Source organism: Siphateles boraxobius, unplaced genomic scaffold (assembly GCF_051911475.1).
Source record: "Siphateles boraxobius isolate OS27281-9 unplaced genomic scaffold, OSU_SipBor_1 7, whole genome shotgun sequence".
NCBI lineage: Eukaryota > Metazoa > Chordata > Actinopteri > Cypriniformes > Leuciscidae > Siphateles > Siphateles boraxobius.
Genome location: NW_027509197.1, coordinates 25,363,029 through 25,390,621, shown reverse-complemented (window position 1 = coordinate 25,390,621; position 27,593 = coordinate 25,363,029). Strand labels below are relative to the sequence as shown.

At 37.8% G+C, this 27,593-nt stretch overlaps 1 protein-coding gene across 11 annotated transcripts; it reads right to left on the bottom strand.

Moving 5' to 3' along the window:
* Positions 1-118: 118 nt before the first annotated feature.
* On the bottom strand, positions 119-27,593 carry pikfyve (phosphoinositide kinase, FYVE finger containing). Of its 11 annotated transcripts, none has more exons than XM_077215786.1 (43): positions 27,442-27,582; positions 23,751-23,926; positions 22,013-22,060; positions 21,623-21,781; positions 20,032-20,141; positions 19,703-19,874; positions 18,054-18,261; positions 16,853-16,879; positions 16,592-16,675; positions 16,354-16,492; positions 16,086-16,243; positions 15,755-15,866; positions 14,536-14,683; positions 14,238-14,456; positions 13,178-13,240; positions 12,531-12,660; positions 12,079-12,259; positions 11,926-12,000; positions 11,743-11,850; positions 11,501-11,641; positions 11,247-11,373; positions 9,584-10,827; positions 8,965-9,065; positions 8,749-8,820; positions 8,409-8,580; positions 8,149-8,327; positions 7,922-8,035; positions 7,732-7,840; positions 7,491-7,645; positions 7,307-7,403; positions 6,897-6,951; positions 6,681-6,821; positions 6,461-6,581; positions 6,272-6,367; positions 5,424-5,507; positions 5,235-5,329; positions 4,275-4,334; positions 3,358-3,534; positions 3,124-3,227; positions 2,866-2,994; positions 2,460-2,721; positions 2,306-2,380; positions 119-574 (listed from the first exon to the last, which is right to left on the bottom strand). In XM_077215786.1, the coding sequence occupies exons 2-43, from the start codon at positions 23,914-23,916 to the stop codon at positions 459-461; spliced, it is 6,333 nt and encodes a 2,110-aa protein (XP_077071901.1). In that variant the 5' UTR covers positions 23,917-23,926; positions 27,442-27,582; the 3' UTR covers positions 119-458. The 11 variants fall into 11 exon arrangements, with proteins under 11 accessions (XP_077071901.1, XP_077071900.1, XP_077071906.1 ...); XM_077215785.1 differs by having other exon boundaries at positions 23,751-23,920; positions 27,437-27,567; XM_077215791.1 differs by having other exon boundaries at positions 14,289-14,456; positions 23,751-23,920; positions 27,437-27,567.

Sequence of the window (27,593 nt, the reverse complement as noted above, 5' to 3'; positions counted from 1 at the left end):
TTATATTTGAGAGAACTTGTTCCTAAAGATACTGTACCCCTAAAAAAAATTAGGTTTGAAGAAACATCTCAGAATCCTCATGGAGATACACATCTTAACAGTGACACAAAGCTGACACTTTTATCAGTATTAATAATCTTTAATTATACATCTCTGTACATTTATAAAATGTTACATTGTCCACAGTTCAGATTAATAGTTATAAACAAACACTACTGAAAATCAGGGTTCAACAAGTTATGCCATTTCAGTTCAGTCTCTTCCGTGGATCTTCAGGAACTGGGTCTTGGCACGTCAGTTTTGGTCAAACTGTGCACAGCATAAAAAGAGAGGTTCAATTTTACCCAGCTTCAGACACCACTGCAGATAATGGAGGGTTAACCTTTCCAATGAATCACTGCAAAGTACATAAGAGAGCAGCATATCCATTTCCAGCCGTAACGTTCCCTTCTTGCCCATCAGCAGTTGAGCCCAAGACCCGTCCAGTGATCAGGGACCATGAGGAAGTATTTGTCCATGGCCTCACAGAAACGTGATCGGTACAGCTCTGGTGACACCACCGTGGGCATTTTACCTGTCATGATGGAAAGACCATAACGCATGTAACAGTCTTAGCTTCTACAGGTGCTGGTCAACGAATTAGAATTATTTTAAATAGTGCAATCATGAAATTCTTTGAATGCATTTTTTGTGCAGAAAGCAAATCAGGTGTTCACCGCACCTGTCCTACTCGTTAGACTAATCACAGAACTCGTTATCTGGAAAAAAATTTGCTCAGCTGAGCTTTCCAAAAGGCCCATTTAGGCCATTTAACTGTGACACTGTTGTTTTATTGAATTAGAATAATGGTGAAAGCGTTTCATTGAATTAGAATAAATGCTCAAATTTTTGTTTTCTGTGAAGAGTGTTCACTGTGCAGTATAAAGTCAGGGTTGAGTAGAATTTCTAAGTTGTAAAATCAATCATGGGTAAGCAGCGCGACCTCTCAACCGGAATAGTGGCTCAAATTCAAGCCCTTCGCCAACAAGGCTTGACCCAAACTGAAATTGCTGAGCAGCTCGGCATCAGCCAGTCTTCCGTCTGCAAAGCTCTCAAGAAAAACTGCAGCAAGCGCACCAACTGTTCCGGCGTCCGAAAAACTTCTGCTCGCGACAACAAGCAGCTGAGAAAGATCGCAGTCAGCAACCGGTTCAAGTCCACTTCCGAGCTCACCGACTTGTGGAACAAGCAGACCGGCGCTGACGTCTCCAGATCAACCACTTACCGTCGTCTGCGCGAACTCGGCTTCAAATCTCGCGTTCCAGCAGTAAAACCGATGCTGAACAAGAAACAAATGGTGAAACGGCTGAAGTGGGCCAAAGAACACGGCGAGTGGACTGCTGAAGACTGGCAGAAAGTGGTCTTCAGTGACGAATCACGCTTCTGCATCTCCTTCGGTGACCAAGGTCCTCGTGTCTGGCGTCGTGGTGGCGAAACCTACAAACACGAGTGCGTGAAAAGATCCGTCAAGTTTCCCCAGAGCGTTATGGTCTGGGGATGCATGTCCGCTCGAGGTGTAGGGAAACTCTGCTTCCTCAAGAAGACTGTCAATGCTGCCGTATATCAAGATGTTCTGGAAACGTTCCTGATTCCGACTGTTGAGGAACAGTTCGGCGAAGAAGACTTCATATTTCAACAGGATCTTGCACCGGCTCATGCGGCAAAGTCGACCAAAGATTGGTTCACTAAAAAACAGCTTGAAGTTTTGGCATGGCCGGCCAACTCGCCTGACCTCAATGTCATTGAAAGCCTTTGGGCCATCGTCAAGCGGAAAATTCGCGACAGAAAGCCTACTACGCTGGACCAACTGAAGCAGAACATCGCCACTGCCTGGGAAGCTGTGAGTGCGGAAACTTGCGACAAGCTGGTCAAATCGATGCCGCGGAGACTTCAGGCAGTCATACAAGCCAAAGGGGCAGCCACAAAATACTGAGAAAGTGATGATTGTAATTATAGTAAAAATTATTGCAATTCAATGAAACGCTTTCACCATTATTCTAATTCAATAAAACAACAGTGTCACAGTTAAATGGCCTAAATGGGCCTTTTGGAAAGCTCAGCTGAGCAAATTTTTTTCCAGATAACGAGTTCTGTGATTAGTCTAACGAGTAGGACAGGTGCGGTGAACACCTGATTTGCTTTCTGCACAAAAAATGCATTCAAAGAATTTCATGATTGCACTATTTAAAATAATTCTAATTCGTTGACCAGCACCTGTACTGAGAATATCAGAGAAATGAATTTATTTAAAACAGCATAACTGTACCTTGACCTCCAAGAATCCCAGTAGATTTGACCACCATTTCCAGCTTTTTATCCCATGTGAAAGTCCGGATATAATCTTCAAATATACAAGAGTTTTAAAAACCACTAAAAGAAAAGTCAAAAATGGATTTTACAATAACATAACATTTTCTCACCTATGATCCCCACGACTAGCTCATCCGTGGCATCATCACGGCCCACCAGTAAGGAATAATCAATGATGAGGTGGCTGGACAGGAAGTGGGCATCACTGAGGATGGCAGCACGCAGAATGGCCTTGCAGTGGGAGCGAATATAAAGGGGATTGTCATGCACCAGTTTCAGGAGATTCTCATCTAGGAGCACCACCTCACAGCTCTCCTTTCCCTGATCCGTCTTCACGTTTCTGTTCCTCAGGGATCCCTTCAGGTCAAACACCTGCACAAAAACCGTAAAGAGGACCGTAAATGTGAGCATAAAAAGACCAAAATTGTCTGACAGTTTTTCTGAAACACCAATGTCAAATCGGTTATAAGCTGCAGATTTAAAGGCTTAAAGGCTTTTTTCTTTAAATTAATATACCTGTGCCATCTTTCTCCCATAAAAAAGGTTTTCCATCACCAACAGGTCCAGTTTCTTCTCTGTGTTGTTCTGAGAGTTCTTGTAGCCGATACGGTACACTCCCAGAATCTTAGCAAGTGCTGTGGGCCGCTGTAAAACAGATGCAAAAACAATGAATTTAGAAAGAAAAACCTAAAATAGGCTGAAAAATGCAGCCTCATACAGAGCTATGACAAGACCTATACTATATATACACAGGTACGTACAGTATATGCTTACCTTTTGCTGAACTGATCCTGTTATGTAAGTAAAGTAGTGGGGTGCAAAGTCTAAGAAAGACTGGACCTCTAATCTGGGCATCTGCTTCAAAATAAAACGATCATCTGAGGAGAAACAGCACCTTTAGCAAAATACATCCAACAAGTCTTCACTTACAACAACTACCTTCATGGAAAAAAAAAAAATTCAGTAAAGAATCATCTGTAAATCTTGCACCCTTAGATCAGGTCGCACCTTCAGTGGCGTAGAAAACTGCGCCGGACTTCCCGCCACGAGCCTGCCAGTTGACACAGTGGGAGAGCGATCGCACAAATTCATCCTCTGAGCTCTCCATAATCTCTTCCCGCATCTTATGAAACTCTTCGGCGTAGTAGATCCGGCAGTAAAACTTGGCATTGGCATCTGAGAACTCTGCATCAAAAGTATAATTTTCAGATTTAATAATAATTATGTTCTTATTTATATTTGTACCTATTATTATTATTATAATTAAACAGGTAATTCATTTATAAATCAAATCTGTGAAAACATTAAAGTGTCCCTATTATGATATTTTAAAGTTTCCTAATTTAGTTTTGGAGGTCTCCTACAAATTGTATCCAAGGTAAAAAAATAAATAAAAAAACGCATACATTTTCTTATAATATACACTGCAGCATCACCTATTTTCTCACAGTGTATGAAATCATTTGATCAGGGATCCGGTCTCTCTAAACCCCTTCCTCTGATTGGTCAGATGGCCCATTTTGTTGTGGTTGTTACAGCACGTCAAAAAAAACTAAACTAAACACCCATAACCAAATCTGATTTTCAGCTCTGGGGGCTTCTTTAGCACTTGGCAGCCAATAAACACCATAGTCTGAACAGAGCATAGTCTGGCATTATGCAAATGTCTGCAGGAAGTTAGACTGGAATTACTGACGACTCATTTCAGGCAGTTTACAATCGGTCAGAATAACTTTTTTCGTCCACTTTGCAGACCTTTAGCATTCACAAACAGCTATATTACACACTACATGAAACGTGATATCCAAAAAAGCATAACTTTTTTTTAGTTTGTGTGACGCACAATTATTTACTGCCAGAGGGGTCAATAATGTTGACCTAAATATAAGGAATGTTTTTGCCTGCCATTTGAGACTGATACTTACGCAGCTCAATGTGTGGGTTTCCGGTCTGTTTCTTCTGTTTGTCTCCACTTTCAGGATCCTCTGCAAAAGAGATCCCATAAACATTTAGTCTCATAAGCAATTCCATATTACATAGAGAAAACAATACATTATATGCTATTTGTAAGTGGCTACAGAGCTCAACTGTAAGGATTTTTTTCTACTGGCCCGGTTCGGCCACTGGTTCAAATTTTTACTTGCCTAGACAAAATTTTCACTAACCCCACCACAAAAAAGTAATTATATAAAATTGGCCTTAATAAATCATTAATAAATAAGGTTATGACACCACAAACTATTTGCCTAACTAATGTAAATTTTAAATAAACTGTTAGTAATAAAATAAAAACAAATAATCAAATTATGCACAATAGCAAAGATAAATACAACCTTTGTAAACAGTTCTTTTCAGGTTGATCTAACAATAATTTTCCGGAACAGGAATTTAATAATTTAAATGTAAATAATTGCATATTATTTCTGGGCACGTGCTGTAGAAAGTGTGCACGCACAAAACTTTCACACAGCACGCAAGTATTAAATAGAGTTCTCTTTTATGGAAGTAGTTTTGTTTCTTTATTATTCAATCAAAAAATATATTTTCAATTAAAAAAACCTTCACTTCAACTTTTTCTTTTATTGAAGTGAAGTTTTTTTTAATTGAAAATATTTTTTTTAATTGAAAATATTTTTTTTGAATGAATAATAAAGAAACAAAACTACCTCCATACTCTTTCACGTATTCTTGCGCTTGAATATTTAAATTGACCAGGCTTAAAAACACGTGAAAATGAACTTTCGTGAAGATGCAACACTGTCCTGATTCAGCAAGTGACAGTTCCGTCTACTGTCCCGAGCATCTTCCAAGCTGGCCCCGGGCCATCAGGCAGTCCTTATTGTCGAGCCCCGGGCTAGTATTTGTTAAACTGTGGTTTGGCTTACTGAGTGGGTCAGCATCAATGCTACTGCGGTTCAGCTGTGACATGCTGCTGTCACTAGGTTTGGCTGGGCTGTTCTTTACTCTACTCTCTCCAGCACTATAGATGGCAAAAGAAGAAGAAATCAGCTTGCTGTTTTACCAATATACACTGAGAAAATACAGCAAATAAGGGGTATGAGGGATTGATGTACCTAATGGCCTGAGATGTATCGTCACCTCCGCTTTTCGCTGTAGTCTTTGTAAGCTCTTCAAGGGCAGTTTTATATTCTTTACAGCTGGATGATGGAAATAGAAGAATTAGGATAATGTTTAAGAAACACCGGGGTACAATCAGTGAAACAAAACTGCAGTGACATTTCAGCTATTGAATATTTAATAAGTATTTGCTATAATTTGTTGAAAAAATTAAAATGAAACAATATCGTAAATATCACAATGAATTTAACATGACTTTACGTCCATGCCAGTAGGCCAGCTTCACAATTTGTGAGTATGAGAACATTAACACAATATTTGAATAGTGTCTCATTTAAAATGCTGATACTACTGAGAAGTTTGATTCATTTTCAGAAATCTGGAAGCAAGTCTGCTTCAGTCAGTTTGTTCACCACATTGATTTACTGGATCTACCTGGTCAAAAATGGCTGTTTAGTTAAAACGATGGTTCCTCCAAATGAACAAAAAATATATAATAAAAAATGTATAGAAATAATTTTTAAAATATATATACAATATTAATTTAAGCCATTTCTGAGCAATTACATAAATATTGAGATGCATCAAAATGTCTAATTTTTTGTTATTTAGATTTCACATTCAACCATTTAGCAGATGCTTCTATCCAAAGCGACTTACAAATATGAAGAACAATAGAAGAGATCAAACCTACAATAGGGCAACAATATGCAAGTGCTGTGACTATTCCCAGTTAGTCTAGCACAGTACACTTAGCAAGGTCTTTTTTTTTTTTAGATATAAGAATAGTAAGTGTTAGTCATGTGTTATAGTATTAATAGTTATAAGTGTACAAAAGCTGTACCTGAGTGCAAAAGCAATGATGGAGCTGGGTTCTCGCTCACATACTGCTATAGGAACTCTCTCATGCTCATACATCAAATAGTGCTTGTCTGGGTCACTAACATAACAAAAGAAAAAAAGAAAGACCTTTATTAGCTTGAGAAGAGCATTGGTTTGCTTTTTAGCATCCATAATATCACAACAGCCTTACAAAGGGAAAGGGATGGGATTGTAACTGTTGCCCGGTAACAGGTTGGCCAGGATGGTTTTCATTGTGGACTTTTCCTTTACTTGACTGTCATTGGATCCAAGTAAGTGTCCATCAAACATGTCTAAACAAAAAAAAAATAGAGAGATGAAGAGAGCGAGAAAATCAGGTGAGATGTTGGTGTGGGATTTCAAACACGAGGAAGTGTTCAGAGTAAGTTTACCCTCTGGAATGCTGACGGAGTCCTGATCAGGAAAAGATGGTCCGCTCGTAATGACATCTGAAGCTTGATCAGCCGGAGACGGTAACTGTAGTAACGATGAAGACCCTGAACTTGACGGAAATGTGTTGAGATGACGGTCCTCTGTGAGAACAGGCTGTGAGTCGACTGCGCAACAATCAAGATGAACTATTTTACCAATGATATCAATGAACTCACCTTTCTCTCCATCCATTTGGGATGAGTTACGAGGAGAGGACTCCAAAGTATTAGTCTATGAATCAAAAACAACAAATAAATTATCAAAAATATGTAGTAGATGCTTTTATTTCAAGTCCAGGAGGTGGCTTACTTAAGCACAGGGTTCGAACGCACTACCTTTTTTTTTTACGAGCCCTAGATCCACCCAGTACAAGAGCAACTAGTGGTCCAATATCTGACTAATCGGGTAATGAATATATCTACATTTTTGTCTTCTTTTTTTTAGCTTTAATATTTCTAGTGCAGGTGCTTTAAAGAGGATACATTTAGAGAAGCAACTTCTCAGAGAGGGTTTTAACAAGCTAAATTAAAAAATAATAATAGACTACCTGCTGATTAATACATTATTTGCTAAATAAATGACTGACCTTGCTCTCATCTGATGTAGCTTGTCTGTGTCTGCCAGGACTGGGAGGAACAGATAGACGCTTCCTGCCTTTCTCTTGCTGGAACAAGTCTTGAAGTCTGAAGATGAGATAAAACATCAGTTCTGTTTTTCTGATGGCAGATGTTTAGTCTCTATCTCTATGGCTGTATGACTGCAGTCCTCACCTGTTGTTCCAAGACTGCAAAGTCTCACACAAGCCCTGCTTTTTGACCACCACTGACTCCAGAACAGATTGAAGTTGTTGTGGCGAGTCCTTTGCACTGGTCGGCAGACGCGCTTGTAGCTTTTCTATCCAACCGCGAAGCTCGGATTCCTCCATCTAAAACAGAAGAATATTCATTTAAAGTAACTGGACATTGGTTAATACTTTGGATAAAATAAGGAAAGTCATGAAAAGAAATCTACGTCTTTCTGTGCAAACATGTCCTCCATTTTTTCCTCTCTGGTCTTGCTGAAAGTGTCAGTTTTTAAAGAGGTGAGACGGTCATCTATGGCCAGGTACACCTGAGCCACCCTACAAACGATGGAGAAACGATTCATTTAGCTGACTTCCGGAGGAGGTTAATGAGGCTGGGTGAGAGATAGGAAATCTTACTTCTGGGAGAAGTCTTTGAGATCCTGCTGCAAGTTGGCTTTAGAGGGCCCCTGGTTCCTGATGATGATCTTTGGAGACGGCAGACAGATCTCTAGTAGTCTCACTGAGATGTAGCTACAGGTGACAGAAGAGTACAAAACACATTTATTACAAAGTTCATAAAAAGCTACTCAGCTAGTCATTCTGCATATTCAAAGATATAAGATATATACTGTGAAGATGCACACCTGAAGGAAGCCACCATCTGGTTGTAGGAAAAGTACTGGTGATAATCTTTATGGATGGAGTGGCCACAAGGCTCTGCGTTGGCCCGACGGGTGTACTGGTGACCATAGAAACGGAGCTCTAGATACTTTGCGAAGGACATGGACCAGGAGTCATTAGACAAAGGGACCACAGGAGTCACCTGAAACAAAATGGGTAACAATTCACATGAAATAGCTTACTTTAGTTCTGTTAAAAAATGTACCTTTTACCTCCCATTTACCTGTTTACAGACACGGCACCAAGAGTAGTTGAGGATCGTGTGCTGATATCCGGGTACAGGCGAGTCCAGCTCTTTCAGAACAATCTGGACACAGCCGCTACCGTGCACAAAGCGCCGGATGTGGTGCACCATGGGGGTCTCACAGTACATGCTGGGGCACTGGTAAGAGGGTCTGAATTGCAACCATATAAAAACAAAATCAGATAAAATATTATAATGACATTCAAATAAAGGAGTTTTCATTTTTTGTTGTAGTATCAGAACTTCTGGACTGACACATTTTGCTATTGTGTGACAACCCTAGGAATGACAAAAATAAATGTGTGAATTAATAAATTACCTAAAACAGTATCTCTCCAGAAATACACCAAGAGTCAAGTCATTCTTGCCATAAAACTCCATTGTTACAATCCTGTAAATACATAGCAGATACATTAAAAAACCTAGAGATTAACTTTTACATATTCAGAACACAGTCAGTAACATCATTCCGTCATGTTAATGTTAATACATCTTGAATTAATATGATAATAATGTAAGTGTACTGAGAGTTTACCATGGACTGACGCAGGGGTTCGGGGCATTATTAGATTGTGCTGATGAGCTACTGAACAGCACACAGATCCTCTGATGGTTGACTGGATTTAAACAGTCCAACTGAAACAATTAAAAAAAACTTTTTTAAGCATTAAGTAATTTTATCCCCAGATTTCGCATGCAATGACGTTACAGAATGATTTTCTCTCACTACAAAAAAGTAACAATTTATTTGTTTAAAAAAAAAATTAGAAAACAAATATTTTTCCGCAATATATAGTGGATACCTAGCTGGCCCCTAATGAGTAGCTAATTAATTTTAGCTACATTTCCAACTCTGTTATTTGTATACAAGTATAAATAAATAAATTAATTAATAAATCGGTTCCCCACTGCATTAAAACTTTTGGAAACAAGTCATAAAAACATCAAAACTCATACAATTAAAGATAATACAGCTTATATAATAATTAGTTTGACGTTGACTTTTTCCTTAGGTTAAGCATCACCTTTCACTGACCAAAAACAATAGTTTAAAATTTCAAGTTTTGGGCCCTAATCATGCAAAGTGCCTCACACTATTCGGAATGTGGAAAAAAGTAAAATAATAAACATAATAGCTGACGAGGAACCCTCACCTTTGTAGCCCATGTCATTTCACTCTGTCCTGCCCCTTTATCATCTTCACTATCTGCCTTTATTGGTGCCTTTGTGGGCGGGGCTTCACGAAAATGCATTCCTTCTCTTTGCCGAATGCGTCCTCCCTGGGCACGGTAGTCAGCCAGCATGCATGCCAGATTCTGACTGCTGCCTAGCTGGTCTGCTATACGGGCACTCGTGAGTTTGTGACAGGGCAAAATCTGGATGGTCCGTTGATGCGAGACAGTACCGTTAGTGAGGCTGCCAGAACTCGGGCTAGACTCTTTCAGCAGCTGCCGCTTGCGGCGTCCGTCCAGCTCTTTTGAGTCCTTATTTAATAGAGGTGAGAGGTAAACCTGTTCTGGAAAATAATCCCGACTAGGACAACCCAGTCCAGCCCCCGTGAGCAAAAACGGCTCCCGAAATGTAATAAAAGGTGAAATGCACAGGATAATGTCTTTTAGCTCCTGTTTAAATAAAGCTGAGATGGACTTGAGGCGGTCATCTGAGGAAGCTACATGCTCGGTCACAAACATGTCTGTGTCGTCCTGTAAGGGATCCCTGAAGAGCCGGACGGGTGGAAGGGACGTCTCAGAGCTTGTGCTGTCCTGATGGACCAGATGCTCCTCCAGCTCTTTGTTTTTCTCCTCCTCAACTGGCCCCTTGTTTACTTCCTGTGACATCTCTTTCAGGTCTGAATTCAGGAAAGGTGGTGACACCAGCTGGGGAAAGCTGGAAGAGAAGGAGGAAAGGGGTGTGGAGGTCTTTATAATGTCTTCCTCTCCTCCAGAGAAGGAAGCAACTGAACCATTTTTATTTATTCTGGGGCTTTCTCCATCTTTATAGGAAGATTCTGAGATGGAAGGCTCTCTACTGTGGAGTTTGATAATCTCCTGAAGTCCTGGCTCAAAGTCTTCTTCTGGAAGAAGCGTAAGGCTAACGTCCCCCAGCGTCGACCCATCATTATCTTGGCTCTCCTTTTCCCCACCAGTCTCCTCCTCTTCCTCCAAAGTGGTGCTTTCCAGCAGACATGGGAAGGAGGAACTCTCAGCCAGGCTGGGAGGCATTGCAAACTCATCCATGAGGAAAGAGATCTCTAGCTGTAAGTGGTACGCCACACACACCATAAAAATGATGATTTCTTTCACCCTCGCCAGTTCATACTCTGAGGCACCGCGGAGCTTAATAGTGCAGCCCAGCTGAGGAGGACAGCCCTCAAAAAACATCAGGGTCTTCAGTTCATCTGTAAACAGAGGGAGCAAGTGAATTTACAACGCTTTTTTTGAAATTACTAATAAAAACCAAAACATGCCAGACCTGAAAATTATAAATAAAAATAATTTGGTGAAAATCATAAGTCTGATCACAACTGTCCTTATCAAGACATGAATTTCAGCATCACAACATTATATTGTACAGTATGAAAAAGGGATTAAAGATTACACAGAACATTGTTATTAAATTATTAGTGTTCTTAAAGATTAGCGTTTAGTGAGTGTTAGATGATCTGAAAGGAACAGATACTGATAAATGAATAGCCAATATGGTACTTATTGCATCCCAAAAGGGAACAGCTTTTAGTAAAATGAGAAGCGAGTTAAAGCTCATTAATAACATAAACAGTGACATGCATCATAAATAGAGATAGAGATAGAGACTCACTATTTGGCAGCTGGAAGGAATGCAGGTAAAACTTGTGGCAGGTACCCAGACGAGGTTTCGTAAGGAGCTGATCCATTGAAATGACTAAATCTCCCTGAGTCATTCGACTTACACGATCCAGGACTTGCTGTGGCGATTAAAGAGAGCTATTACTTGAAACATCCCCAAACTAGACCAAAATAACTCTTCACAACTCATTATAGATGTTCAATGTGGGAATAATGTTTAAACAATGCCTTAAAGACGGTACTAACAGGTTTAACATTAATCACAAGGCTAATGCCATGCTCCAGTAGCATGTCCTGAGCGATACGGGACACAGTCTTCTCCACCAACACTAGGTTTGGTCGTACATCAGCAATCCTCTGAACATAGTTCTTCAGAAACTCATGCTCCTGTACAAAGCAAATTGTAAATTAAATGGTTTTTCAGATTCTTGTATTTTTAGCATATTGCCTGGAGATAAAAAGTCTTGAAATCACATTTCAAGCATCACCTGTAACACAATTGGGTCAATGCAGGTGAACTTGGTCTCTTCTCTGTACAGATACTCAATGGAGCATTTGAGGAGAAGTATCTTGGGGTTTTTGATGTAAGGGTTCATCTGTTGAGAAATTCCCGACACTGTTAGCGCAAATATATGGCCTTGTCTGTGGCATAATGTTGAATCAATACAAACCTTTTTATGTGCAATATTCTTTGTACAAACGAAGCCATTCACTACAGAAGAGTCAAACTTCTTTCCCCCTGGAATCTACAAAATATCTAGTATTAGACAAATGTAACTTGCAAAACTAGATTAATTGATTTTGCATCCACTTGCGTTCCTCACTTTTTTGATGTGGACAAACTGACGGATATCCATGTCGTCATCACAGCTACGCACATCCGGTCGCACTGTCTGCACCACCTGCCTCACCACAGGTACGATGATGTCGCGCCAGGAGAGAGACAGTGATTCGCTGTAGAGCAGCTGCTGCAGCAGCGCCATCATGTGGCTGTGATTAGCAGACCTAAAGAGGAAGCATTAATCATGATGTGTGCTTCCAAAAGTCCCTAAACTCATTTACATGTGATTTTTATGTGATGCTTGTGTGACCACACATTACTTGTATATTTAGTATTTACTATATATATGTTAGTGTAGTATTTTACATTTTGATAACAGTACAGAAGTGAAGTATTTTGCTCCTAATTGTTTATGAATACAAGTTACCAACCTAAAAATAACATCTTATATGTTGGAAAAAATTAACTAAACAAAATAAAAAAAGTATATCTTACAGTAAACGCTCCATTGCTTTCTTTTCCCCATTCTCTTCCCGCAGCTGGTCCAAGGAGCTGTGATGCCAGCCGAGAGGAGTGAAGAACATTTCTTTAGCTTTCTCCTCAACCCTCCGATTAAACAAAGACTCTACAGAGGAGAAACCCATCAGCATAGGTAAGACAAGAGTTCATGTACACTACACAGTTTTTGAAAGAAATTGATACTTTTACTCATTAAGGATGCATTAAATTGGTAAAATTGCAGTAAAGACATGCATAATTAATAACGACTTTTTAATTTAACGCTGTTCTTCAAACTATCTGTTCAATGACATCTGTGCAGAGCGTATGCCTTCTAAGCAGTCAGTTTAAAAAGATAATTAGGCGCAGTTTCATCCAATGCTTTCGGTTGCACTTCCCATAGGTGTCTTTGTGATGGAACCTTATGATTCCCACAACAGCTCAAACTTTGATTCATCTTCTCATAATACTCTTTTATTGGCGTATACCATCTTTAGGTTCTTTTCAAACATTCTACCCTTGTTTTTACTCAGCAGATTCAGATTTATTTGAAACTTTAAATTAAACTTCATGTCTTAGTGATTCTAAACTTTTGAATGGAAGTATTGCAACAAACTGGAATTAAACACGCAAGAAACAATTACCTTTAATGAAGGCATCGCTGATGGATATATGCTGACCTCCATCTTCAGAAAGCAGGACTTCCACTGATGTAGAGAGAGAGAGTGCATGTGAGACAGGACAGTCAATCGTGGACATCGGAAGACACATTGAATTATATGGATTTAAATGTTGCATTAAGGCGATGCCTCAGTCTAGTACATGACAAAGAATTAGTTTCAACAAGTCTTTTTGAGGAAGTGGAAGTCAGTGTTACTGCTTTATGACTGTGAGGCATGCATGACATTGCAGCAAGCCATGCTTTTGAGATAGTATGACAAACTGGAAATGCGTTAATATGAAATGTTGGACTGGTAAGGGAAATAATGTGAGGCTGGGAAGGAAGAAATCAGTCATGCAGGACTGTACGCTGTAGTTAGGGCTGTTACTTCAATTGTTAATTATATTTTGGAGGGTCGGACTAGTATTGAGTGGTGGGTCTCAGCAAGACGTTGGTTCTGTTTCAAACCCTAGTGAGCTACCTACCTAGATAGGATTTTCAGGCATCACCACAATATGACACATACATAATGCAGTAAAATTATTCTGTTTCATAAGATGACTCCTTTTAGCTTAGGTCTGAGGCAGTAGCACATTATGGAGATCTCTGTGTTTTTTTAGCATTTGTTAAAAATTTTTACAAATAATTTATTTAAATAAATATAAAAATTATTATAATAATTAAAATGTGTTTTTGTGCTTAATAAAGAGGTCACACTATACATTTAAAAAAAAAATCTTAGTTTTTTCCCTAAGGGCCACTTAAATTGTTAGTCAAGACTTATAGTTGCACAATAATTTTGTTTTTCGTCACCATTTTACACCCACTCTTTGACCCAGAATATTAAACTGCTGTGCCTTTGACAAGTCATCAATAAGGTTTCTATGCCGTTAGGTTGTAGCCTTGCAAGGTTGCTGCCTATGTATACAGTATATAGTGAGGCCGGTCACTTGGGTTTGGAACAAAGCCAGTGAGTTAGTGCTGCTTTTGAAGCAGACAGAGGCAAACCAGGATGGCCAATCGGCCTCTCCGCCTCTCCTCACTTGGTGTATGGATGTCGGTTTCTGGGGTGAACGGGTCATGGGGCTCCATACTTTTTTGCTCGGCTTGGTAAGGAGGCACATGGGGGTACTTGGCCTGCTTCTTGATGTGGAAATTGACATTGTCCTGCTCCATGTTTAGGTTGATGGAGGCGGCTGAGTCACTGTCCACTGCAGAATGGAAACTGCTGACGGATGTTCTTTTGCTTGGGCTGGCCGAGTCTGGAAAATTGTGAGAGCAAGTTGGTAAAGGAAATACATAATGACTGCTATAGGATATCAGCAGTCATGCGATACTTACTTGGTGTGACAAAGTCATTTTCATCTGCTAGCTGCTCAGTGTCACTGTCGTCAAATTTGATGTCTTTAAACCATGACGGTTCAGAGTGTCCCTCCAGAGAATTCACACTGTCACTGTCTGGAGACGGGGTTTCTAAGAACTCTGTGCTCTGAAAGTCAACAAATGCATTCCTAATATTATGACAGAAGGAATCAAACCAATTCCATTTTATTTGCATAGTGCTCATTACAATAAACAATCCAAATCAGAATTGCAAAAATAGTGTATTCAGTTAGCATGTAACTAGCCTGCTCCGTTATATTACAGTCATGTGATTTCAATAGAAAATTAATATTAAATTTAAAGGGACAGTGTGTAAGTTTCTCTGCTAAAGGTCGCTTATTTAAAACAATAATAAAGGCGTAGCTTGAGGACACTGTGAATGAGCATGGAATCATGGGAGTTGTCATCTACACCTCCACAAAAATATATGCATATTTTCTCTCATTCTAATTAAATAGCCACAAGTGCTGAATTACTACTGATACAGGTTACTTTATTTGACAAATTAAAATTGTGGGGTAATGCAGCACTGTTTTACTCGGTCAAAACAATCATAAATACATTCGAGTGTGTTGATAGTTAAGTAAACATTACTGTGCGTTTGCTCTGTGGCTGGTATGAGACACTTGTTGCACATTGCAGTAAGCTAGATTATTATTAAAATATTATATTATAAAAGCTGGACGACTTTTGTGTTGTTAAATAGCATGCAGTTAATTATAAAATATATTGGATGGTGGAGAAAATGCTGATTATGCTATGTTAGCCACTTGACCAAAATAGTGTTGTCTCTGAGGTATGGTACAAACATTTTACTCTCTGTAAATCAAGAAAAAGTGATTCAAACAATAAGACCATAACAATGATTAAGTTATCTGTCAATAAAGGTATCCAAACAGTTGATCAAAAAAGTCTAAAGCATCTTTGGTGTTTCCATGGTTTTTACGGAACTAGGACCGGAAATCAGGGGTAACGTGGATACGATGTCATTGACAGGCGACGCAATGACACGGGCCATTACACTGGCTAAAATTGCGAATTTCTCTGGATTTAAACATTTTTGAAAACATTTGGGATAATGTAAGTACACAACTGTTTTTTTGGGATATTTCAAAGCAAATATATTTCATATTGCGTCTTTAACATAATTATGGCACATATTTATACTTATACTAACCTGAAGAGGGCGATAGAGGGCATATTCATCCCGGAAGATCTGATCATGATGGGTTACACAGTCAAGCCAGCGACCATCTACCAAAGCCTGCCCAATAGCTATGGCCTGAGCCCTGTGTCGGAATAATTGAAAGTTTAACAACATTAACATGTTATATAAGTTATTTCACGGTTTATTAACGTGGAGCTGCTTTGAAACAGTCTGTATTTTATAAAGCACTATATAAATAAATGTGAATTGACTCAGAAAAACGCAAAGGAAACAAAACTGTTATAGCTTAAATTAATATTTTAATGTCTGACCACACTTGAAGATGTAACCAAGTTCTTACCTAGTTGAAATAGTGCCGCTTCGTAAGAGCCAGTTGACCAACTCTTTACCGACAATGCAGTTGGGGTAAGTACGCAGCCAGTACCGATGGTCCTGAAACTCCATCCCTGTGCTGTTGTGGCAGATCTTCTTCCATAGATCTTTAAGTTGAGAAGAATCCTACAAGATAATCAGCCATTATAATTATATAACAACATATATAACACATAATATAACAATACAAAAGTTAAGGAAAGTTGAAGAGGAATCTGTGAAAAACAAGTTCGTACCAGAAGGATCTTTCGCTCCTCTTCGGTGTGGTCGGTCTTGGATACGGCCCGGCTGTTCTGTGGACTAACTGAACTCTCGTAAGCAGGAACCATGGCTGAGCCAGAACGGTCCAAAGACAGGTTGGTCACACTAGCTGACCTTAACGCAAGCAATAAATGGATAACATTGTATTTATAGTCTGTAAACATAAGTATTGAAATGAGTAAAGAATCTTTGGCCAAAATACACTATAATCACCTCTTCCTGGCCGGTGACTTGCCCATATCCTCTTGAACTGCTGTAAGTCTGGAACTGAGACCACTGTTCTGAGACTCCTGATGACTAGAGTGATCACACACATACACGCAAATGAACGTCAGCAACATCTTAATCGTTTCCCTTTGAAATACTATGTTAATAAATGACAGTCAAGCTTTGCATGAAACAGAGTGACACTCAAGAGCACTAGCATGTCTTCTCTAGGAGGTCATGCAAAACAAAAGTAACACTAAAACTCACTTCTTCCTCATCCCAATGGAATTTTTTCTATGCATGGAAAGAGAAAGGAGAAAAGATGAGCATTGAGACAGACACACAACACAGAAGGAGCCAGCTGGTTAAATAAAGGCGAGCAGAGAGGGTTGAAGTTCATTTGCATCATAATAGTCCTGTGACTATGTTTTACGTAATAAATACAGGGGGGGGGGGGGGGGGGGGGGCTGTACCATAAGTTAAAAAAAAGCTTTATAGGAGTAACATGGTTCATAAAAGTGTAAACATTGGTTATAGTATGGGGGAAAAAACAGCAAGAAGGTGTGGCTTTGCTCAGAACTTTATTTTGAATAACAATGCACACTGTCTAAAAACGGTCTGCAAGTTCAAATTATTTTGAAGACGCTAGCAAAGTGAATCCCACAAAACATGTCCAGTTCATATTTCACTCCAAAAATAAAAAATAAATTTTATTTTGGATGAAGAAAATTAAGCCTTTTGGGAGAGTTAGGTTTTTTGCATTGTGAAATTACTTTCATGACAATTACGCATTAAATAGTTTACTTTTTTTTATTCCAATTATTAAATCAACTCAATCATAAATGAAAGACTTAAAAATACTTAACAATTGAATAAATGTATCATTGTTTATTAGATCACAGTAATGAAAATTGGTCCCCAGCTTAATTGATATGATTATAATGTCATAATGCAAAAATATCTTACTGGTCCTAAACAAAGGCTTTATTTTCCTTTAAGGATAATACATTGTATTATTCTCTTTTTTGTTTTTTAATGTGAAACATAACCCCAGACATGTTCTTGACAGGTTTCATGGGATTTACCCAGAAACATGCTTTACTCCATTTAAAATGATTTTAACAGCAAACAATTTTTAATGAAGATAAACTTAAAAGAAACAACATATTAAGGTTCACTTTTCTTTGTACATCCCATTTTATTTGTAAACAACCAATTTGCTTCTATGCTTTTTATGAATCATAAATCATCAGGCAGATACATGATTAGATGAACCTGGGAGGGCCAATCCTCCTAAAATCCTCATGTGAAAGAGATAAACAGCAAGAGAAATGAGTATGGTAAGAAAGCTGTGTTAAAACAGAGCAGGGAAACACCATAGGGATAAGGTAAAGTGAGCAGGAACAATGGAATAGATGATATAACAATGATATGTCTTTATGCCCTGCCCCTTTTCTGTAGTTTTCACCTTTGCCAGGCCAGGTCCTCTTCCAGGAAGATGTTCCGGCTAGCTTTGCGGCCCCCCACAGGTGTGCGTGGTTCGGTGGGTTCCAGCACACACACAGAGCAAGCCGAATCTGACAAGGCGCTGAGATCTTCTCCGATGGAACTTGAGTCAGCTGAGTGAGCGTAGCTCAACGCTATCTTACGACAGTACGTACACGCCCGTAAATCACCTGCAGTGTGGGTGGGGGGGATACGAAGCCAAAAGAGAAGTTAGACAACCAACTAAGGTCATTATCGCTAAAGCTAAAACTGTTAAAACATTTTGTTGAGAACTTGAGGCAGAAAGTTGAGGCAGGAATATTAACCAATATTTTTTTTTTTAAACTCAGAAAAAAAAAAGTCAAAAGCACATAATGAAATGACTTAAAATTTATATAAAAATGTAAAAATAAAAGCTAATTCAAAAGATTAATAAAACAAAAATAAAAACATCTAGGACTCTAGCTTACTAATGTAACCCCCATTCCCTGAAGGAGGGAACGGAGACATTACATCAGACTGATGTCATGGGGTCTTGCCTGGGAGCCCAAATCATCTGGGAGCCCAATTTGCCCGCTGGTAACTAAACGAGCCAATAGACATTGGCCAGTGAGATTTGCATGCCGAGTCACACCTACCCGTACATACAGGTATAAATATGACCGGCATTACTCACTTCATTCATGTTTTGCTGAGGAGCATTCAGGGGTGGTTCAGGGCTATTTCAGGGAACGAGGGTTACACTAGTAACCCAAACGTTCCCATTCAGTCAGTCACGATCAACTTTACGTCGGACTGACGTCATGAGGTCCCTATGTAAAAATCGTCATAGCCACTGAACTGTGTTACGAGTGTTGGAGATGCAGATGCTAGCAAGCTGCCACGTGCCCTTTTGGAAACTGCTCTCACAATTATTTCAAATTTTCAAAAACAACAGATTTGGCTGTCAACAGAAAGAAGGGAATGATTATGATATAAAAATTGGTAAATTGTTACATCAAAAAATAAGTTTGTTTAAATCTTGATTCAATCTTGATTAAATATTAATTCATTAATTTCTTTTTTTTTTTAAATAAAAAGAATATCATACATTTTCCAAGGACCCCCTAGAATGGACTCCCCTGTGATCCCCAGAGGGACTACTGTACACTGGAAATGTCTATGGTTAAATGTTTGGGGTCCAAAACCAGCCTGAATACAAGAACAACCAAAGTAAGATTACAGTTTCTCTGAGAATTCAGTCTGACAGAATGTCATGTTTTGAATAGTTAAGGTGAGTTTACAGCATTAAAATATCTGCAAAAAAACTTCAAAAACATCAAGGAAATAATGAGGCTTTTTAAGTAAGTACTGATTCCTCCCACAAAATTTCAAAGTGCACAGACAAAATCTTACCTTTTTCAGAATCACACCAGTTAGTCCACAAAGTTCAAAATTCACACTACAACCCATTTAAATCAAAGGCCAAAAAACCACTGCAAACACACGCAGCATGCTAGAGGTGCTCTTACTCTTAATCTGACATAGCTGCTCGTCTCCTTGTCGAAAGCCTCTTTAAAGAGGCTAAGTCCACAAACCAGCGGTCAGAACGAGACCCTCGCTCCCCAAAGCGAACACCCCAACAACACTCACCCGTGTAGCCCATGAACTTGCCAGGAATTTCCTGGTTGCAGCATCGGCTGCAGAAGATTTGGCCACAGAGTCGACAATGGTGACGCCGTCGGAAGGTTGTGAACTTCTCATTGCAGTCGTAGCACTCTTTACACTGGCTGTCCGGCATCCAGTACTGTTTCAGATCACTGTCCTGGAACAAAAAGACACGATTCACATCTCTTACATCCAACTGCAACAACAACAAAACAACACTGTTGTACTCTAGTCTGTTGTGGATTCCATTCACATCTGAAACATTGCCTCTTTTGTATAGACATTTTCCCACTTAGTTCACTGGAAATCAATACCTGACTTTTCCCCTCCATGATCTCCTTGAGTCTCTTGAGGGCTGTGCGTAACTGGACAGCAGTTCGAGGATCGTGGTTGCCCAGAGGGGCTTCTGATTTCCGTCGACCCTCTATAAATGCAAAGAAACAAACAAGCTCCAGTAATGTACAAATTAAGATGTTAAACCATCTCTAAAGTACAATATGCAGGTAAAAATACATGGCACACATGCTCAATCAAAGCCAAAGCTTGCAGTGAAATATCCACCAGCACTCTTGATCCCGTCAATGATTGCTTATGTAAGCCGGCATAGGCCAGAGAGTATTCTTAGGATTATGATTCTCATGAATAGACTTAAAAAATAGAAGCATATGAAATTACTAAGATCAACCACTAAATGTTCAGTTCACAGCACCAAAGGTGTCGAGCAAGAACTTCAGGCAGTCCGTTCGGCACACCCTTTCACATGCAACAAATGTGGTTCATTTAAAACAATACACTGCAAAAACTATTTTCTTAATCAGTATTTTTGTATTATTTTCCAGTAAGCACATCTAAATATCATTAAAACAAGATACATTTACTTGAGAGTAAGATAAGATTCTAAGACTTGTTTTCAGATAAAACAAATTTACCTTGACTTAATTGGCCAGTAGTTTAGCTATTTTGGTATTTTTTACAAAGCCACTGTGGTAAGAAAAATACACCTAATTAAAGATAGTCTCTGAAAACAAGCCTTAGTATATTTGATTCTCAAGTACATTTATCTTATTAATTTAAAGATTTTTGCTCACAAAAAAAATACTGATAAAGAAAATCCTTTTTTTTTTTTTTTACAGTATAAACATATACTCCAAATCAGTGCTGATGAATTCAAACAGATAATAATTTCAGGGATTTATTCCAGGAAAATAAAATAAAGAATCCTCACCTTCCCACTCCACTGTGAACACAAAGGAACATAAACACAACTTTAGCCTAAAGGATTTCTGCACATGTGATAAGTTTATCGTTGTTAAATGCAATCAACACCCTCAAAATCATCTTGTTTGAAGCTTCCAAATAAGTGATGGCTCACAATACTCATTTTCAAAATATTGCCACTTCTGCTCCCAAGGATTTATTAAAATTAACAACGTTTCGACCCAAAGGGTCTTCGTCACAATACTCATTTCACGCTCAAATTCTTTCCATAAATCCAGAGACTATATTTACAGGTTTAGCGTTACACAAAAACTAAATTTCATGGATTTCTTGAATTGTTGCCTGAATTTTCACTTATGTAAATGTCCAGTGGCCCTCCTGAGAGTGGTATGGATCATTTGAGGGCAGAGTCTAGCCTTTGAATTATAAACCCTGTGAGAACCAGGCTGCAGTGACTAGTCATCAATCAAAGAGACCAATGATAGGTTTGCCTTTTCTAACTCTAGAAAGAGCATTAATTTTAGCCTTGGTCCTTTATGGAAGAATAGGGTTACTGAATGTGACCGGGTCAATATTTCACCCCAAAATCAAAAAATGCAACGTAAACAATTCTAAAACCTGGATGTTAATTGTGAACAGATTAAAAGACGAATGGGTGCAAGTATATGTAAAATTGTGTTTTTGTACCTGACGCAGTGGATGTTCTTCGGAGAAGCTCCGGATGTTTCCTGTGGGCTTCAGAGCCATGTACGGAATGGGAAGGACTTGACCAGTTGTGCCGTGGCCCCTGCGGTGATGATGAAGCCGATTGACTTTTCTCTGTCACTGAAGGAGACCGTCCTTCCTCTGAATGATTGAAACCAAAAGAAAAGCTTGGTCAGAAGGTAGAAGATTCATGAGGAAATGGTGGATTTGGGTAGGAATTTTGTGGTGATTGTCTGATTTTAAGAAAGAATTTGCATTGTGTTGACATTTCTTCTATTAATTTTCTTATTCAGAAATCATTTTCCCCATTTATTAATTCTATACTTTTATTTACTTGCTTTACTTTCATTTCTGTACAAAAACTAGACTTACCAAGCTTAGCAAGCTTTTTTGCTGGTGCAATGTTTGCACCTGTTTTTTCTAAAAGGAATGAAAGGGAGAGGTTAGCGAGTTGATCACTATAAATGTAGTTTGAATTTAAGATTTTACAGATAATCACACTGATTAACTGTAAATCAAGACTAATATTAAAAGAAATGTAATTTGTATTCCAGAAACTTTTCTTTTGTAGTACATAAGATTTTTCTTCAGCTCCAATGACTTGATGATCAAATATATTAAATAAAAATAATCATTAAATAACAATGTCCAACACAAATGCAACTTCGTTATAACAGAGCAAAAGAGAATCAGTGTGTTCCGTACTTATAAAGGCTGAAATTTTGCTAAACATTTTCTTCATTTTCTTAATTAAGTACACATACAGTTTAAAGTTTCACTACTCTACAGTGTTCTTTAGAGAACATCATCTTTTCACAGTGAGCTTTTGTTTTTACCCCTCAATTTAGGGTGTACTACTTCTTTAATAGAGAGCATTTATTCAATCTTTAGTGTCTAACCTGTAACTTGTTCCACTAACTAACTTGCAATGATAATCAGACAGACTTTGACAGCGAATGTCCCTTAAATGCTTTAATCACGGCCGGGAGAGTTCTCGAGCAATTCTCAGAGAATGTCACCCAAAAAGAAGAATACATCAGGTTTTATAGGATAAAGACAGACACAACAAATAAGATCATCGTGACTAACATGTCACCTTCGTCACCTTCGTCACCTTCTATCAATATGATTGGTTTAATTGGTAAAGCAAGCCCCCCCCCCCCTTCCCCCTCTGTTACTGGCATAAGCAAAATGATCTCGATTCATAAAAAAAAGGGTTAAGGGTTCAGTTTATTAATCAATGTGTCATGACAACGCAGAAAGTATATTTTCGATATAAGCAGGACTTCAGAATTTTCCATGGATTCAAAGAGCAGAATGTTTTAGTACATTGTGTTCTCAAAGTGTTAGAATGTTAGACCTAAAAGGGGAAGTAAAGTTAAGATGTTAGAATCATGGTAAGTTTACCATCTTATCTATTAAAATCCATCACACTATACATAGGGACAAAAAATAAAATAAAAAAATAACAACAACATGAGAGTAAAAGAAGTCGTCGAGTGGAATGCACGCTGTGTTCTTGGCACATCTCGAGCACTGTCACATGACTCTTCAATACAATTCCCTGCTCTGCCATTCTGGAATTTCCAGCCGAATCCTGTACTCTCTAAAAGCAGAATGACTACTACATAATCTTGGACTTTTATTCCAGAAATCAAAAGTTACTCAAAAATTAAAAATGATTGCTTTTAAGGTTTGGTGTGTACAGCCATCAGTAATACAAAATACTATGCATCCAAATAAGTGCTATCGATCCATTAAAAGGGACTACATTCAGATAATTGCATAAATGGAGGGGGATATCCATGAATCAGTGTTTGATGATAGAAAACAAACAACTTTAGCTTAAAAGATTCTACACATGCGATAAGTTTATCGTTGTTAAATGCATTCAACACTCCCAAAATCATCTTGTTTGAAGCTCCCAAATAAGTGATGGTTCACAATACTCATTTCCCACTCAAATTCTTGCCATAAATCAGTGTTTGATGACAAAAAACAAACTGTGAAACTTTGAAAACAAATGAATGATTTATAGACTTTAAAAAAGAAAAGAAATGCAGGTGCAGATGTTGAGTACGGCATACGGCGAGAAATAAATCTGTTTCACCTTTGTTGAAGCGGAACAGACTGACGAAGGAGCTGTAAGCGGAGCGCAGTGGCGGCTCGTCCTGCTCGGGGGTCAGGGGTTTGAAGTGCGTTAGATGGGAGGGACTGGTGGGCGAGAGCGGCGGCTCAGAGCTCCAGTCCATCGCAGCCTTGTCTTCGGTAGCCATGTCACTGCCCCTGCGGGACAATTCAAACCAAACCAAACCAATTACAAATACAATTATTTAATGTACATTTGATTATATTGAAATGCTGAAATAAAGTTTTGTATATTTTCAAAATTGAAGTAAAGCATACTTTGATGCAAGAACAATGTGTTTAAATACTTTTTTTTTAAACGATTGTTGTCAGAAAAATCACAATTCACGATTTTACCACGATTCTCTATCATGTTGGTTTTACTATTTTGCAAGTGACTGAACATTACAGCCAAACTAATGTCCCTATTTTAAAAACAAAGCCTTACCAGGTAACAAAATATAAAATAAAAAAGAAAGGCAGACATTTCGGCCAAAGTGCCGAAGATAAAAATCTTTGTCATTATTTTCTTTGTTATTAAAAGAAGAACAAAGATACACATTACATACACAACATATAATATACAAATGAAATAAACAGTACTTTATTTTTTTCTGCTACAGTAGGTGCGTTTAACAGAAGCTTTCAAGAAAGAAATTAAATTAACAAATATAAAAATAAAACACTACATAGACTTCACGGCAAAAATTACACATTGAAACTTATTAAAGCTACTATTAAAGTTCTCAGAGCAGTGAGTGATTGATTTTCTCTTAGTTTATTGTTGTTTTTATTAACATTAAAGGGATAGTTCCTCCAAAAATGAAAATTGTCATAATTTACTCTCTCGTTTTAAACCCAAATAAGTTTCTTCAGCTGATAATTTTTTCCAAACAGTTGCGGTTCCTCATTGACTTGTATATATTTTCAATGGAGAAGTCAATGGGGACCAGCAACTGTTTGGTTAACCACATTCTTTAAAATATCTTATTTTGTGTTCAGCACAAAGACACCGACACGGACACCATCATGAAACGGGCACCGGTGTCTGTATCGGTGTCCATGCCGGTCTACGTGAGTAAGTAGGCTATACACTATCAATTGCCATTTATAACAACAAAGTCATATTTTGTATTGATACAAAAAGAATCACGAAGCTTAAGTCAAAAATGCATTTATGAAATATGCTCCTCTTGCAGCCGGATCATTTTTAAGGATCTCTCTGTTGTGCTTTTCAGTCCCACTTTATATTAAGTACTAACATTTAAATCAATTGATGCACTTATTGTGTAAATAAATGTTTTACATTATAGGCCTACAAATATTTAAAAATGCCTGCAAATTAATTTCTGTAAAGACATCTATAATTCCCTTACCCCGACACATTTCTTTTTGTGAGTACATAGAAGTTATAAAGACACATAATTTAAAGTGTGATTTATATTTTTCTTTACTTGATATGATAGTGGCATCTAAAATTATAAAAAGAAATTATCAAATTATTATTAAAAAAGTGTAAAACATCTTTAATTTAGAATCTAAGTCTTAGATGTTTAACTAACTTAGAACAATAATTTAAAAAATACAATAATAATAGATAACCTTAGCCTAAATTTATTATTTATTTGGCTTAAATTGGCCTAATGTTTTTTTTTTCATTAAGGCCTAGTGACATTGTAGACTTTTGCATTAAATGGGTTTCTACTTGGATGCCTGTATGAACTTTTACCTATGGCAAGGTTATACGTAGAATTTTTAAATACAGGTTTCCTAGTTTTACATTGGTTGTATCTGACATGTAAAGTGTACCAACCTACCCATACTTCAAAAGTAGCCACTTTTATCAGTATTTAAAAGAGATCTATAAACCTTTTCTCTCTGCCACAAGGATCAATTGGGGTCCTCTGGATGCTGCATTATCACACTTAGTCGCTTACTGTTATTACTTTGTCAATTCATTATAAATAAAATACCAGTTGCGCCACCCTGACATTTGAAATTTTACAAATTGTCGGACAAAAGTTTTTCAACTCTCTCAACAGCTTTAAAACTACTTATATTTATACATTTCGTTTATATGAAAGGTTTCAAACATAAAATTATGCCATAGTATTTTATTTCAAATGTTTTATACATTATTACATATACATGAAAATGTTGCAAAAATAATTAACTTCACAAATATCCTTAAATTACCCCACAGAAATAAATGATGCACAATTTTGATTAAGAGGTACACGTTTGATAAAATGTTGATGTTTCATGCTATTGATGTCTTTATGAATGATGAATCCTCATTGCATTCTAAACAAAACCTCTCTGATATCAAAGCAACTCTAGGTTAAAAGCACATGTTTATGGGGAAGTCAGTCATGTGAACTATATAATGTTCCTCACACAGGATTGCTGCATACAGATCAAAACTTGACAACAACAAAAATCACAATGAAGACTAAGAGAAGTTGACCTTATAACAATGGGACTTATGGACAATGTTTATCAGTTCAAACACTCAGTCAATTATGATAAAATGATTCCTCTCTAGGGCATGTCAGTGAGAAAGTAATAGCTAATCATTACATCATTTGTCATCTATTATCCACTAATTTCCGAAACGGGATCGCCCAACTGTATGTGACCAAGTGAGTTCTCAAAAAGGCCGGAAAACGAAAACACGGGTTTTAATATGTCATGTGATTCCCTGAGAATTGTGGCGAATATATGATAGATATATATATATATATATATATATATATATATATATATATATATATATATATATATATATATATATATATATATAACGTCATAATGACGTTAGCGGTACTAAAATCCAATCAACTAACTGCCCACCTGAGTAGTGTCAATATACTAACGTAGGCTATGCCTTTCACGCAATCAGGTAAGTGTACTAATGCTGCATTCACGTGCTATCGGAATTATCGTAAATAAGCCTACTTGTTTTTTTGTTTAAAAAATGACAAATGAATAGCCTCTCAAGTCAAAATTTGAATAAGATAAGCTTGTGACCACGACGTCAGAAGTGGGAAGTAGGACATTTCCGATAGCACGAGAAGGCGTCATTCAGGAGTCAAGCCTTCGCCATAGTAGGACAAGTTCGCATTCCGTGGCGTTTATCATACTTTTATCATATACGTTGAGCTAACTTTACAACTGTTGCAGAACGTTAACCCTACTATGCATTACTATTACAAACACGGCAGGAAGAATGTTATGTTATTAGTATAGAAAACTCAAAACACAAATCATGTGTGAAGTGGATGAGAAAAACTATAATTAGGTTTAGCGCATTGGAAAATGCACATTAGCGAACATGCCGACACATAGTAGAATGCTAGAGAGCGAATAAATACTGATGAATAACGTTACTGAGAGCCGTGATGCTGCTGTAGATGCTGTTATCGGAGAGTATTTCATTCATTTAATTTTCTAGGCTTGTAATTCACACACAAGCTTTGCTTGTGGTTATTTTACATAATATATACACAATATATTTAACACACATAATTATTTTCTGACAACAATGTCACATTTCCTGTTTACGTTACAATTATCAAAGGCCCCCGGTAAAGTTAGCAAAGCTAACGTTAGCTGTCTGATAAACTAATAACAGCATACATGTGTCATAGCAAAAATCTTAGACGTAACGTTACCTGTGCCGTTGTTTTTTTACACCATGTCAATGTCAGCTGTTTAAAGATGTCATTAATCCTTAATGCGTTTAACCAAAAGACATTTTCATTTAATGCCACCCTTGTGATGTTCGGCGACTTGATCAGACCCGCTTAGTCGATTCAGAAAGTTC

Excerpts from the sequence above, each read along its gene's own strand:
- pikfyve (XM_077215786.1), bottom strand. The coding sequence starts at position 23,916 with ATGGCTACCGAAGACAAGGCTGCGATGGACTGGAGCTCTGAGCCGCCG. Across the intron at positions 8,036-8,148 it reads CAGATGGTGGCTTCCTTCAG|CTACATCTCAGTGAGACTAC; the intron begins GTGTGCATCTTC and ends TGTCACCTGTAG. Across the intron at positions 6,368-6,460 it reads AATCCCATCCCTTTCCCTTT|TGACCCAGACAAGCACTATT; the intron begins GTAAGGCTGTTG and ends TTGTTATGTTAG.